This window comes from Dermacentor variabilis, unplaced genomic scaffold, assembly GCF_050947875.1.
Source record: "Dermacentor variabilis isolate Ectoservices unplaced genomic scaffold, ASM5094787v1 scaffold_12, whole genome shotgun sequence".
NCBI lineage: Eukaryota > Metazoa > Arthropoda > Arachnida > Ixodida > Ixodidae > Dermacentor > Dermacentor variabilis.
Genome location: NW_027460280.1, coordinates 20,929,100 through 20,944,922, shown reverse-complemented (window position 1 = coordinate 20,944,922; position 15,823 = coordinate 20,929,100). Strand labels below are relative to the sequence as shown.

The window sequence follows — 15,823 nt, the reverse complement described above, 5'->3', positions numbered from 1 at the left end:
TAATATAAATATCAACACTAGTTGAGTCTGTCAATTTTTTAGTTACTTCGGGTCATACAATTTCCCGGTTGGTACGCTTTTTTTTGCGTTTTTTTTTCTATAACATATGAACGAGGTTTACTGCATTGTATATAACAATGAGCAGCCGATGCACTGCCAAATTTTGTATGCTTTTTATGGAAAATAAACTGCTTAGGACAAAGCTCTCATGCTGCATTATTGGTTACAACAGTTAAATCTGGCTACTGGGTATGTGCACCAAAAGGAAAAAGAATTCAAAATCCTTGAAAGAAAAATTCGGCAGAACCCATCTTTACAATGACTGTCAACGGTAGTGCATTTAGCACTGAATTAATATAGAGCCACAAGATATTGCCACCGTGGAAACGAGTTATGTACGAGGTGTGTACTGCAGCGGGATTCCTCTTTCATGCTACCCTAAGAACACTCAGTGCCATTTAAGCCGCCGCCGCAAAGCCTACGTGTGGCCTCTGAAATGCATGGCTAACGGTGTTAGCGAACGCTAAGAAACGCTGCATGCCGCAACCAGGCTCCTCTCTCGCACTTCTTTCTAGACACACTGCACCATATAGTGGCACTGCCGCAAAGTCCATGCATAGCCTCCGAGATGAGAAGTGTGGTGCGCCGGTGCCTGCAAACACTGAGAATTTTTCCCTCACTTGCCGCTCACTCAGTGGCACATACTCAGGGACCCAACTTGGAGAGAGGTTCATTGAAGAGCGGCAGATACCCAGTGCATTCATGGCACAGCTTACTAAAGCGTTGGCATGAAATACATTTATTGAAAAGCAGCACATACCCAGTGCATTTGTGGTGCAGCCTGCTGTGTGTGGAGTTGCTGTCCTTAAGAAACCCTTGTGACGTGGGTTCAATTCTGCTCAGCACTGGAGAAATTTAAGGTATCTTTTTCATCATTGTAGAGGGGCATCTTCCCACTGGAAAATGCTTAGTTACACAAATTGGCATCAAAGATGTTCATTAAAGAGTGGCACACACCTACTCAAACATACCTAGTGACCCAAGTTAGCATCAAAGAGGCTCACTGACGACCACCTCAGACTGAGTGGCACATACCCAGTGCTTCATTTTCCCACCTACTTGGGTCACTCAATAGTTAGTGGTCGAATTAATAGTGCATCGGGCTGCTGTGCTGAGGGAACAGGGTTCGAAACGAACCATCGGATCAACTTGGATCACTGAGTATGTGGCAACGTGTACATATGTGCCGCTCTTCAATGAACCTCTTTCACGCCGATGAAATGAACTCGTCTTCAATGAGTCTCTTTGATGCTAACTTGAGTGAATGATATTGTGCCAGAAGGTGTGTGCCACTCTTCAATGAATGTCTTTGACGCTAACTTGGGTAACTAGGTGTGTGCCACTGGCAATGTGCCGCTGTATAATCACAAAAAATATCCCTTAAATTTCTTCGATGCTTGGCGGAATCGAACCCGCGTTACAAGGGTTCCTCAATGACAGCAACTTCACGCTTTAGCAGGCTGTGCTACAAATGCACTTGGTATGTGCCACTTTTCAATGAATGTCTTCCACACCAACACTTTAGCGAGCTGTGCCATGAATGCACTAGGTTATGTGCCACTCGTCAATGAACATTTTGAGTATGTGATATTGGGTGTGCGGCAAACAAGGCAACAATCCTCAGTGTTTTCAGGCACACACTTCTCGGTAGCCCCACCAGAAGCCGCAGCGTGTACAGAAAGAAGCACAAGAGATTGTGTCTCCCTGCCTAATTAAAATTTTTGGATATTTGTCCCCTCTGCTTTTTTTGTGCAACGTGGTTATAATAATTATCAGTTATAACAATGGGATTTTCTTGGTACTTAAATATTGTGATAAGTGGGTTCGGCTATAATTATTTGTTGGCAGATGACATGGTTGTCCACACACATACAAACTTTAGCAGAAATATTATGTAGATCATAATGTAAATCAAGAATGGTAGAGGTCCTAAAACAGAACCTCGGGGAATACGTCATTGCACTGGCACTAAAGGTGACTTGAATTCATTAAAGGGAAACAATTTGCATACGATTAGCAAGGAAAGCACAAACACAACTAAGAATGTTAAGAACAAGGGTCAATGGCATCTGATGAATATTGAATACAAATAGGCTTATGTGCTTTGGGTGCACATTGAATATTCCCAGGTGGTCAAAATTAACCCAGACACTGTGGCATTTTTCGTAGCCCCTGTATTGCTTTGGGCCATTAAAAACGACAAATGAATTATTTTGTGCAGAGTAGCCGCAGGCCAGAGCACATCTGTTTACGCCATCCTCTTTGTCATTCCTGCAAAAGAATGGCCTCTATTTTCTCTTCTGAATTTTACTTGAGCAGGCTCACAGAATGATCGTAAATCTTCTTGGCACCAGGAAAGCTTAGCTCATTCTGCACATTCCTCTGAGACTTGCTGCAGTGGCGTTACGGAATGCCATGCGCACATGCACCACACTGACCTTTGGCTGACACAAATTGCCTGGCTTCTGCACAGCTGCTGTGAGTACAAGCAGGCAGCTTTCCACGGCACTGCCCTGGACACAGTCCTCCCAGCTCTGTCCAGTCACCATATCCACAGCTTCCATCAGTACTACTTGGGTCAGGGAACTGCAGGGCCATTGTAGAGGGTCAATGGGTTTCTTATCTAAACTACATATATACTGGAGTTGCCCTGCAAATATATGCCCTGTGTTCAGACAAACTAAACTGAAAAGTTTGAATATTGAGTGCATTATGAGGCAGGAACGAGGAATATTAAGAGGAAGCTTTTAACTTGGGGCCAACTCCGGTGTCTCTATTCAAATACACGTGGAATGCATAAGTGCTCTCATTAGGCAATCATAGAATCGTTTTGAATAAAATATGTTGTAGCTTGTGAAAAAAGTGAAGGCCAAACTTCAGTTTTTTATTTCACAGCAAAACCTCTGCACTGGTGCATCACTGTGATCCCAAGGATTAAAGAATTTTCTCCTATTGGGGCTAGTTTAGAGTAGGAAAAGTTGATATGATGGTGTTTTATGGTGAAAGCACCAGATATGGCCAAAGAACACCAAGCAAGTGAGCAGGAATACTTCTCAAAGCTTGCTAGGCTAAGTGAGTCTTTGATTCCTTTACAATACAGTGTAGCCATTCTTCACCAATAAACAGTTAAGTAGACCCAAGCAAATGTTTTTTTGACAGACAGCCTTACTGAGTTACACAGGTAAGAATGATACAGGATAATTGGACTGATAGCATTATTCATATAACAAGTACCTATACACATAATACACTCTCTTTTCACTTATGAATATAAATCATGTGCATAAAGTAAGCTATTCATAAAAGAGCCCTATAGACATTAGACATACAAATTACAAACTAAACACATTTTTGTTATGCATTTGAGAGCAAAAATCTCAAAACAGAACAAAATTTTGTTCAAAACATATTTGTTGTCGGTGCCTTTTAATGCAACAATGATCATACTGTAGTGCGTCAGTTGCGCAAGGTTGTGTGTTCTTTTTCTGAAGAATGTGTCCCGCTGTGTAACAATCTTAACACACTTGATTGTACGTGGGTGAATGGTGTATATCAGAATTCTGACCGCACCTTGTACTGCAAATCAACATTGATTGATATGTTTGGTTTCTTACAATATATTTTGGAACCAACTCATGCAAATATTCTAAACTTGCTGTTTTTCAACACGCCTGCTGTAGTGAACTAAGTAGGCACTGTTCTCGGCATTAATGACCATCATGCTGTTGTTGCAGATATAAGTACATGTGCTCCCTGAAAGAAAAAGAAAGAATATAGGAAAGCTTTCTTTTTGAAAAAGAGGACTATGCAATGATTTCTGAAGAGCTAATGGATAATATTTTGTTGTCTGAATGCAAGGCTAATGGTCTAGATGCCAATAAACTTTGGTTATTATTTAGTTGTTTAAAGAAAGAATACCTAATCCTGTTAACATAAGTCCCCCGTATGTCATGTACAAAATGAAAGACTAGAGCCAAGCCATAAATAAGCTACTCTCTACGATCAAACTACGATCAAAAAGCAGCACAGGGCGTTTTCTAAATAGTGCACAAGTAGAACTAAATCTAACTTTCACACACTACATGAGTTAACCATTATTATACAGGAAGGAGGCACAAGTAAGTCGCAAGAAATACTTTTAGACCTTATCTTCTGATTTACAAATGAGCAAAAAGTACTGGACATTTATGAGATGATGTGGCAAAAACAATATTGGTGTTCCCGATATATTACATGAGGATAAGCTATCCTCTACCCGAGTATTTTCTTGCCGCACTGTCGAAGCTGCAGGAGATTTTAGCCAATAGGAAGGCTGAATGCCCCTCAAGATGTGCTCATCCACGCCGCATTGTCTGCCCGGTGTGTGCTTGCCATCCTGTTGATACATGCTTCATGGTTGGTAGATTGGTGCGACAGATGTTTTAGTGTTGAAACCGTAAGCTGTGTTTACATGAAAATTCACCTACACACTTTCTCAGCAGTTCCTTGCAGCCTCCTTAACAAGTATTAAAGACAAACACCCTTATAAATTTTGTCTCTAAAATGTGTCGTTCGTTTGGCATTTGCTTGCCACAGTCAACATGTACCATAGTAGAGCACAGTAGCAAATTAATGATGTAGTGAACAATACGGCCTTTATATTGTTTTGCAACATCAACACATTACCAGTGCTAATGTTATGGCACCATCTGTTAGCTGGAAATAAAACCACCTTTACAGCTCAGCAGTGCCTCTGTAGTCCTAGTAGTATTAAAACAGACAGTTGACTTCAATAACGGCGACAAAACATATGTGACGCCTTGCCCTCAGCATGCGGTGGCACTAAGCAATGACAGATTTTATCATTTATTTCTTGCTGTCCGGGCAGAGAGCCAGTAACAAGTGTGAATTGAGATTCAAGTGGGCAGTCTGAGCTGTATGGGCACTGCCATGTTGCTATGCAATCACGGTTAGAGTGGCTATTATGGTTAATGACAATAAATGCCACAGTAACTCGCGATATACAATGTGCATGCGCAAAGGGCCAAACATGTCACGTATCGCTGTAATGTTTCATGTACCAAGCAAAAATAGAGCTCTCTAATTCCACCAATAATTGGACAGTTACACCCAGAATTACGCTGTGCAAAGATATTGCCTGTGTATAACTTGTACCTTTGGTAGTGCTGCAAGTTACTTGAGATGGAGTATAGTGACCAAGGATGCTAAAAGCTAAACATTTTGATAAATTTGTTAATTCATATTCCTAAAAAAAAAAAAAAAAATCAGCCATGCTTCAACACTACAGCTGTCACTATCCTACAACCGAAAACACCCAGATATCAGTCAAACGCACAACTATGTTACTATAATCTGTCAATGCATTCAAAGCGACGAGTCCTTTACCTAGAGTATTAAAAGATGTTCTGTAGCAGTAGCAAAATACTTGTGTGTACATAATATATAATAAGTCATTTAGGTAAGGTAAAATTCTAGTGGAGTAGAAAACAGCTAATGTATTACCAGTGTCCAAAAGTGGTTCTAGAAGCTTTGTATCCAATAACAGGCCTACTGGTGGTGGTGGTGGTGGTAATGTTGAAGCCGGCAGGGTTAGCCTGGCATACATAGCCGGCGATTGTTCCGCCTGATCCTCCTTCGAGTTTAGATCAGGGGTGTGTCACCAGGTGTCGATGAGCCCCGTGTCCCGCAGGAAGGCTATCAGCAGTCGTTGCGCTCTCTTCCTGAATGCCGCGGGCCCTCCGGGGAAAACAACGTCTTCAAAGGTCCAGTGCGTAAGACTGCTCTTTTGTAGGTTGTCGACCATCGCTTTTCTTTCTGTGTCAAACTGCGGGCACAGCCAAATGAAATGTTCGATGTCGCCAATGTCACCACAGAAAACACAGAGTGGGGAAGCGCGAAGCCCAGTCTTGAATAACCAAGCTGGGGTGTACACGGAGTCGGTGCTGATGCGGTATAAAAACGTCACTTGTTTGCGTGTAAATCCATGAGTCACACAGGATTCGTGTGGATTCTTGTGCATCTCTCTAAAGTGAAGGCGGATTGCACCCTTAGGGTTTTGAAAAGCTTTTGGAGCTTTCACTTTTGGGACACATGTCAGCGCTAGGCATGCAAGGGCGTCAGCTTCCTCGTTTCCATCAATTCCTATGTGTGATGGAATCCACTGAAACCTTATGTTAAATCCTTTGCTCATTAGGTCATCAATCAGTGCCAGAGACTGCCTTGTAAATTTCTCTAGAGGTAGGCCCCGATGTAATCTCTGTAATGCTGACTTGGAATCCGTCAGCACCACGACATCTCATGCAGAAAAGGCCCGCAGTTTCCGCAAAGCCGCGGTGATTGCGGCGCTTTCTACTGTTGTAGAGGAAACTACGCGATCCAATCGGCCAGACCATGACACATCAAGGGATGGTATGCAGAATGCCGCTGCATAGCTATCTATTTGTGCGCACACCGAACCATCTGTGTACACTTGTAGATGGCTTTGAAACACAGTGCTCAAGTGGTCCAGCACAATAAACTTTGCTTCGGCAGTTGAAATGGTGCGTTTCGTCGGTAGGTGGGGTACATTAAGGCTGCAGGTAACATCCGAAAAAGACCATGGCGGGTCAAGGTGACTTCATTTAGGACATTCCAATCCTAAAAATCGGAAGGTGTTCAGCGCCGCATGGAAATGTGAGCGAGTTCTTGCTCTTAGCCGCCGGAGAAGCGCCGTGCCGGCGCGTGACTCGCCCAGCCTTAATAGCTGCGTCAGCAAGGCCTGAGATGCCAAGAGGTGGAGTGGAAGAGACTCTGCCTCATTAGTGACTTTCTTGTTTGAAGCCGCCGTTGGAACTCCCATCGCCAAGCGAAGTCCCTTTCTGTGCACTGCCTCCAAGCGCTCGAATTGAATCGATGACGGTGATATCAGAGGGAGCTGATAGAGAATGCGGCTTGTTATCAGTGCAGCGTTCAGTTTAAGCATGGATATAGGATTGTTTCCCCAACGTACACCTGCCAATCGACGAAGTGCGTTGACTCTTTGCACTGATGCAGCCACAACACTTTCGACCGCACTATGCCATAGTAGCTTGTTGTCGATGGTGACGCCCAGGAATCGCACATGAGTTGCATGAAGAATTGAATGCCCTCTGATATTCAGCGTCAGACGTGTTGACTTGCGTCTCACTCCCGGGAAAAGCATAAAGGCAGATTTTTCTGCTGATAAAGATAGGCCAAGCGTTGATAAGTGGCGATCGATAGTGGAGATTGCGGCCTGGGCTATCCGGGCCAAACGTTTGTGTTGGTACCCCGAGATACAAATGCAGATGTCATCTGCGTAGATTGACATTTTAACTGCCGTCCGACCTACTTTCAGGGCATCTGGAAGGCTGGCCATGGCAACGTTAAAAAGCAAGGGAGATAGGACACTTCCTTGTGGGACGCTGAGGGAAATTCGTCGCTTGTCACTCATTATACTTCCGAGCTTAACTTGGACACATCGATCACTGAGAAATTCATGGACGAATCGAAGAGCATTTCCCGAGACGCCCATGGCTCGGAGTCCGTTGATGATGCCTGTATGAAGCACACAGTCGTATGCCTTGGCAACGTCCATAAAGATGGCGAGTGTGGAAATGCCGTCTACGCGATGGTGCTCTATATGGCTTAGTAGATCCAAGACACTGTCCTGGGCACTCAACCATGGACGAAATCCGGTCATACATGATGGCAGTCTATTTCCTTGCTCAAGATACCATGTTAACTTCGTACATATTAGTCTTTCCATCAACTTTGATACGCATGATGTTAGCGATACTGGCCGATATGAGGTGAGGTTTGCAGGATCCTTTCCGGACTTGAGCACTGGAACCACCCAAGCTGTCTTCCACACTTCTGGGATCTCTCCTGTGCTCCAGACGTGATTAAATATGTCCAGAAGGGCTCGTTTTTGTTCATATGGCAGATTTGTCAGCATCTGATTGCTGATCAAATAGGGAACCACAGCACAGCGTCTTCTTAATTCGCTAAGCGCCAAATCCAACTCCCGGAAGGTGAACGGCGTATCCATGGTATGGAATGCTGCAGACAACAGAGGGTTCGATACTCCTGCTGATCTGCCAGATGTGTATACGTCTGCAAAATCTTCTGCAAGGGTTTGCAAATCTTTTCCTTACTTTAAAGCAAGTGCTACGAATGGCCTGTGTAGGCGAATCATTCCGGATAGGCTATTCATTATTCCCCAAATCCTTGTCATGGGAGTGAACGCCGATAAACTCTCACAGAAAGCAGCCCATTGAGCTTGTCTTAACCTTTTTGTGTGATGACGGATGACAGCGTCTATCCTGTTGTATTCAGTTTTCGCAGACGAATTTCCCGTTTTTCTCATTAGTTTTCACTCCGCTCTCCTACGCGCTGCGCAGAGGTTCTTTAGTTTCAAACCAGGAGTAGGGAAATGATCTGGCAGTTTCAACATTGAGGTAGCCTCTCTTTTGCTCCGCAGCATATCTGTGAACAGCTCACGAGGAGATTCATCCAATGCTTCTGTATGTGTCCCAGCGTGTCACAGCACAGAACTGTCGCCCAGCAGTGTGAAATTCGGTGATGTTGGTAAAGACTGGAAAGTGGTCACTGCCCATCCTGTCTGGGGCCGTTGTTGACGATACGACAAGGTCTGTAGAATGGATCACGAGGTCTATGGCACTCCATGAATCTGGTGGTCTGAAGAAAGTTGCTTTGCCATCGTTCGCGATACATAAGTCAGCAGCATCCGCGCCTGTGACAAGTTCCTTGCCTCGGGAATCTGCAGTCTTATCTCCCCAAAGCGAAAGTGAATGTGAATAACAGGCCTATTTCACTTATATCTGTATGCTGTAAGATACTTGAACATGCTGTGTACTCTGCCTTAGTTAAACACCTGAATGCAAATGAATTTTTTCATGGCACATCAGCATGGATTTAGAAAAGAATTTTTCTGCACTACACAACTCGTCATCATCATCATCAACTTAATTTAAGTCCACCGCATCACGAAGGCCTCTCCCTTTGATCTCCAATTACCTCTGTGCTGTGCCAACTGATTCCAACTTGCGCCTGTGAATTTCTTAATTTCATCACCCTAGTCATCTGCCGCCCTCGACTGCATTTCTGTTCTCTTGGCATCCATTCTGTAACCCTAACGGTCCACCGGTTATCTAGCCTATGCATTACGTGACCTGCCCAGCTCTATTTCTTTCTCTTAATGTCGATTAGAATATCGGCTGGGCCCGTTTGCTCTCTGATACACATCGCTCTCTTCCTGTCTCTTAACATTACGCCTATCATCTTCGTTCCATCGCTCTTTGAGCGGTCCTTAACTTCTTCTCAAGCTATTTTGTTAGACTCCAAGTTCTTGCCCCATATTTCAGCCCTGGTAAAATGCAATTATTGTACACCTTCCTTTTCAGTGATAATGGTAAGCTTCCAGTCAGGATCTGACAATGTCTGCCATATGTGCTCCAACCCATTTTTATTCTTCTGTAAATTTCATTCTCATAATCAAGGTTCCCTGTGAGTAATTGACCTAGGTAAATGTACTCCTTCACAGACTATAGACGCTGACTGGCAATCCTGAACTCTTGTTCTCTTGCCCGGCTATTCTTTGTCTTTGTCTTCTGCATATTAATCTTCAACCCCACTCTTCCACTCTCTCTGTTAAGGTCCTCAATCATTTGTTGTAACTCGTCTGCAGTGTTGCTGAATAGGACAATGTCATTGGCAAACCGAAGGTTGCCAAGATATTCACTGTCAATTCTTACTCCTAAGCCTTCCCAGTTTAATAGCTTGAATACTTCTTCCAAGCACGCAGTGAATAGCATTGGAAAGATTGTCTCCTTGTCTGGCCCCTTTTTTTATAGGTATCTTCCTACTTTTCTTGCGTAGAATTAAGGTAGCTGTGGAATATCTGCAGATATTTTCCAAAATATTTACGTAACCGGTCTGTACTCCTTGATTACATAATGCCTCTATGACTGCTGGTATCTCTACTGAATCAAATGTCTTTTCGTAATCTATGAAAGCCATATAGAGAGGTTGATTGTACTCTGTGGATTTCTCGATTACCTAAGGACGTGATGTGATCCATTGTAGAGTATCCCTTCCCAAAGCTGGCCTGTTCCCTTGGTTCGCTAAAGTCCAGTGTAGCCCTTATTCTGTTGCAAATTATCTTGCTGAATATTTTATATAATACTGGGAGTAAGCTAATGGGGCTATTATTTTTCAATTCTTTAACACCTACCTTTTTGTGGATTAGTATAATGTTTGCATTCTTCCAGTTTCTTGGCACCCTTGAAGTTGATAGACAATTTGTATAGAGAGCCGCCAGTTTTTCAAGCATTATGTCGCCTCCATCTTTGATTAAATCAACTGTTATTCCATCTTCTCCTGCCGCTTTTCCCTGTTTAATGTCTTGCAAGGCCTCATCACTAGTTATAGGAGGAGTTTCTGTATCCTGTTCATTACTGTTTCGAATGGAAGTATCCCGACTCCTCTGGGTACTGTACAGGTCAGTATATAATTCTTCCGTTGCTATTACTATACCTTTGAAATTGCTGATGATATTGCCCTGCTTATCTTTCAGTGCACACATCTTGGCTTCTCTTATGCCAAGTTTTCTTCTCACTAATTTCATGCTGCGTCCATTTATTCCTCAGTCTTTCATACATTATAATTTCAATTATCCTTTATTTTCTCCTTGTTGATCAGTTTTGACAGTTTCGCGAATTCTATCTTATCTCTTGAGTTAGACATTTTCATTCTTTGCCGTTTCTTTATTAGGTCCTTTGTTACTTGAGAGAGTTTGCCTATGTTTACTACAATTTATACGACCAATAGAGCTATGAACCTTACTTCATGCAGTTGTTCAATACTTTGCTATTGCTATCAATGCTTCACCTTTCGGGTGAAACTAAGTTTTTTTGGTACAAAGGAAACAGAGTTGTATTAAGTGGTATGCATTCACTTGAGGTAAATGTCACATCTGGTGCAACACAGTGCTCAGTTCTAGGCCCTCTTCTCTTTCTTATCTTCACCAATGATATGTGTGATGGCCTGTCCTGTAAAATACAATTATATGTGGATGATTGTGTTTTGTACTCATATGGCACACGATTAATCAAACTGCATGTGAATGAGTGCAGACTTGAAGCAAACAGAAGAATGGTGCATCACCGATGACATCTCTTTAAACACAGAAAATTGTGTACGTGTCTTTTAAAAAGAAAATTAACAAAATAATGAGAAAATACCTTTCTATCAACCAGGAACTAAGAAATACACCAACAGTAAAATATTTAGGCATCTGCTTGTCCCAAGACAACTCATGGTCAGGACATATTAATAATTAGTTCGAGAGGCCGGGCCCTCTCTTGGTGTTTTACAGTGCAATTCAAAAAATCTGAGTAAAGATGTGAAGGAAATTGGGTATAAAAAATATGTGTTGCCAGTCCTCAAATTTGCATGTCCTGTGTGGGATCCTTGTCACAATGGACATATAAATGCACTCAACTCCTTCGTTATTGCGCCTATACAAATTGATCAATTTGATCGACAGTTTCCCTACATGCTAAGCACTTCCGACGAAATTATTCGCTTGGGACAAATACTACTGCGCTGCTAAAAATTACGACACACTTGCATTAAAAGAAAAGCGAAACATTTACTTTAATATGTTACCTTCCATGCTGCAGAATAGCCCTAAGGCCTTTTGGAAATGTATTTGTCCCATTGAATCTAACAATATACACATCTGTGGCTCTGATGGCTCTCGTACCCAATTCCGCAGTCGCTAATGTAATGAAGAGTACTTTTCGCTCTGTATTCACCCTAGAACCTCTTCAATATCTTCCTGATGCCCCTGCTTTCAATTCTCCTGAAATGGCACACATAATCTTTAACCCCAGTGGTGGTATCGTTAAGATTATAGACCCTCTAAAAAATTCATCATCGGTTGGGCTTGATGGCATAAATGCTAAATTTTAAAGAATACAAAACACATATGCAGTTTAACATTATCACTCATATTCTAGCAGTCAATAACAACCAGTTATGTTCCACAAGACTGGCAAACTGGTAAAGTAATTCCTGTATTTAAGAAAGGCAACAAATCTTCTACTAATTATAGACAATTTCAATCGCTTGCATCTGCTCCAAAATCATGGAACACATTATTTACTCGAGCGTAGCTAATTTTTTATCATCTCTTAATTTCTTTTATTATAATCAGCATGGTTTCTGCAAAGGCCGTTCTTATTACACACAGCTCGCACTTTTTATATGTGACTTGCATTCTTTATTGAGCAGAACATTCCTGTCGACACCTTGTTCTTGGATTATGAAAAAGCTTTTGATGAGGTTCCTCATAAGCGTTTAATACTAAAACTTTCAAATCTGAACCTAGATCCATGAGTGTTAGCATGGACAAGGGCATTCCTAATTAACCAACAACAATTTTTTACGCGAACTCAACATTCATTGCCGATGCCTTCAGTCCTTTCAGGCGTACTCCAAGGAACCATCCTTGGTCCACTTCTTTTCCTAATCTATTTTAACGAGCTTCCTTGCAACATCTCTTCTGAAATTCACCTCTTTGCCAATGCTTGTGTCATATATTGCCCAGTAACTAATCCCGATGATGTCTCCAGCTTGCAAGAGGATCTTAACAAAGTATTAATTTGGTGTGACACATGGCTCATGGCACTTAATGTAAGACTTCCCTGCTATCATTTCACCGCCGCCATAACTACATGGTTCCGTCTTATTTTATTACCGAAAACCTCGTCGCACCTAGTGGCTCCTACAAATACTTAGGTATCCATATTTCTAATGATTTAACTTGGACACGTCATGTAAATAGCATCATCAGTTAGACTAACCGGTTATTGGGCTATCTTCGTTGCAATATGGCGTTTGCACCACCCTCTTTAAGTTACTTGCTTACAAGACCCTCATACGCACCAAACTTGAATACGCTAGCGCTGTTTCTTACCCTCATCACCATAACCTAACCAACGCCCTCGAATCCGTTCAAAACCGTGCCACTATATTCATTTTATCTGACTATTCCCACAGCAGCAGTATAACAGCATTAAAAGTGCAGCTTGATCTGCCCCTGCTTGCATCCCAATGTAAAACAGCCAGACTCACTCTTCTTCACAGATTTTATCATTCACTGCCACCGGGTAATGAGATTATCAGACCACCTTATCGCTATTCCTGCAATTCCACACATTTTTTTCTTTTCCCCACAACGCCAGAAGAAATATATAACGTTATATGTCACCTAAAAACCACCAGTGCTGGAATAGATGAAGTTCTACCTGCTACCATAAAAATGATTGCCCACCTAATTTCTGATATCATGTCTCATATTCCTAATTCGATATTCAAGACTGGTGTGTTTCCTAACGAGCTTAAGCGCGGTAAAGTCATTCCAGTTCTAAAAAAAGGTGACAGTACATTAATACATAACTACCGCCCTATTTGTATTTTACGCTTTTTCGGCAAAGTTCTGGAGAAATTAATCGCACTGCGTCTGACCAAATATCTCACTAAATTTAATATTCTCTCTTCATGCTAATTTGGCTTTTGTAATAGATACTCCACAGATTTGGCACTCATACATCTAACTGACCAATTAAAAAAATAATTGACGATGGTATATTTGCAGGTTCAGTTTTCATTGATCTAACAAAGGCCTAACAAATGTCGCCCTATCATTGCAAAATTTTTGAACTTCAAAACTAAAGACCTAATACTCACCAAACGCAACAGCCTGAAGGAACGTAAGGTCACCATTAGTGAAGATTACTCAGTCGCAACACGTCTAGCACGAAAAAAGTTGCTCGACTTTGCGAAAATCCAACCTGGATCCCCAACCCATAAGTTGCGCCACAACAAGTTACTTATGAACAAGAAATCTTACATGTATGACCCTATCACTGCCACTGTCATTTCCACTGATACGAAAAGCGCACATGCCAGCTCGCCCTCTGCTACTATCTCTGCTAATACTTCCTAGGGGACGAGTGAGGGGTAGTGGCCAGACATCCCCGGCTTCAGTATCACTTCTTTTTACTAATATCAGAAGCGTCCTTAACAAGTACAACTCACTCACATCAGCAATCTATACATGTTCTGCTAAAATAATCGCGCTAACCGAAACATGGCTCACTGCGCATGTCTGCGACGCTGATATCTTCGTCAATGCTCACCGCTTCTCATTCTATCGCTGTGATCGTAGCACGCAGAAAGGCGGCGGTGTGCTTCTCAGAATTTCCAATGATATACCATCATCATGTATACACATGCAGACTGAACTAGAATTAGTATGGTCAGCAATAACATTTAATCGTCAAAAAGTTGTAATAGGGGTATGCTACCGTCCACCTTCGTCGTCACCAAGCTTTAGTAACGAACTTTATGACGCTGTTAACACCTTTGCAACACGCTTTCCTTCATCACCACTGTTCCTACTTGGCGATTTCAAATTACCAAACATCACATGGAATACCGACCCCCCTTTAATATCCCCACTCTCACCTCAAGCTCGTGACTTTTTAGATGTGTGTTCAGTATTCTCACTCGTGCAGATCTGCGTTCAGGCAACTAGAATAACAGCTACTACAGCGAATACACTAGATTTAGTCTTCACTAATCAACCCGATATAGCATCGCCTGTAACGTACCTGCCATGAATTAGCGACCACTTACTTCTACAGTTCAGTATTAAACTAGACAGTCCGAAAACTAAAAAGAAGAAAAAAATAATACGAGACTACTACAGAGCAAATTATCAGGCTATAAATAATGCACTATCTTCGTTTATTGCCGTTTCCCTTAATGGCTTTGAACACCATAGTGTACACCGTAACTGGAACACCGTAATTGGAACATGTTCACAGCTATAGTCAACCATCTAACTGAACAGTACATTCCTCAACACACCATTACAACTCACACAAACTCTCCCAGGTACAATAATTACATTAAGCGTTTATCAAATAAAAAGAAGCGTCTCTACCGCATTGCAAAGCTTTCACCCACAATTGAACGCTGGGCATCGTATACTGCGGCGCCAAACACATATGTGCAAGTGCTCAAAGACGCCAAAAAGCACTTCGAATCACAGGTTCTCCCTTCAATGCTTACCACTAATGTTAAAAAATTTTGCCGTGCAATTATTCCTTCGACTGACAACAGCCTTGCCTTAACAGACTCTTCCGATGTTCCAATTTCTTCTGACCTTTCTGCCACCATACTAAACCATACATATTCAGAAAATTTCACACCCACAACCAGCACACATGTGCCAAGTACACAGCACCGTAACTATGTTACCATGCCCTCCATAACTGTTGCTCCATCCGGTGTCGTTAAGCTTATTGATGGACTAAGCATTCATTCTGCTCCCGGATACGACTGTATTAACTCGAAATTCTTAGAAAACACTTCATATTATTCTTCCATTATACTATCCAAACTTTTCCAGCAATCCCTTGACCATTGTACGCTACCTAATGAGTGGAAAATAGGCAAAGTGATTCCAGTGTATAAATCCTGCAGCAAAGCATCCCCTAATAATTATCGTCCCATCTCTCTCACCAGTACATGCTGTAAAGTGCTCGAACATATTATTTTTACTAACCTGGTTAATTTCCTTGAATTGAACTCATTTTTTACGTCAGCACAGCACGGTTTTCGGAAATCTTACTCTTGTGAAACCCAATTAATATCATTTACACATGCACTA

At 42.1% G+C, this 15,823-nt stretch overlaps 1 protein-coding gene across 6 annotated transcripts in view; it reads right to left on the bottom strand.

Moving 5' to 3' along the window:
• Positions 1 to 15,823, bottom strand: part of LOC142566349 (AP-5 complex subunit beta-1-like) — a 217,896-nt gene that overhangs the window by 58,830 nt on the left and 143,243 nt on the right. For all 6 annotated transcript variants that reach the window (XM_075677273.1, XM_075677268.1, XM_075677269.1 and 3 more), the window contains one exon: positions 2,499 to 2,646. In XM_075677273.1, coding sequence (XP_075533388.1) covers positions 2,499 to 2,646 — 148 coding nt within the window. The remainder of the gene's footprint in view (positions 1 to 2,498; positions 2,647 to 15,823) is intronic.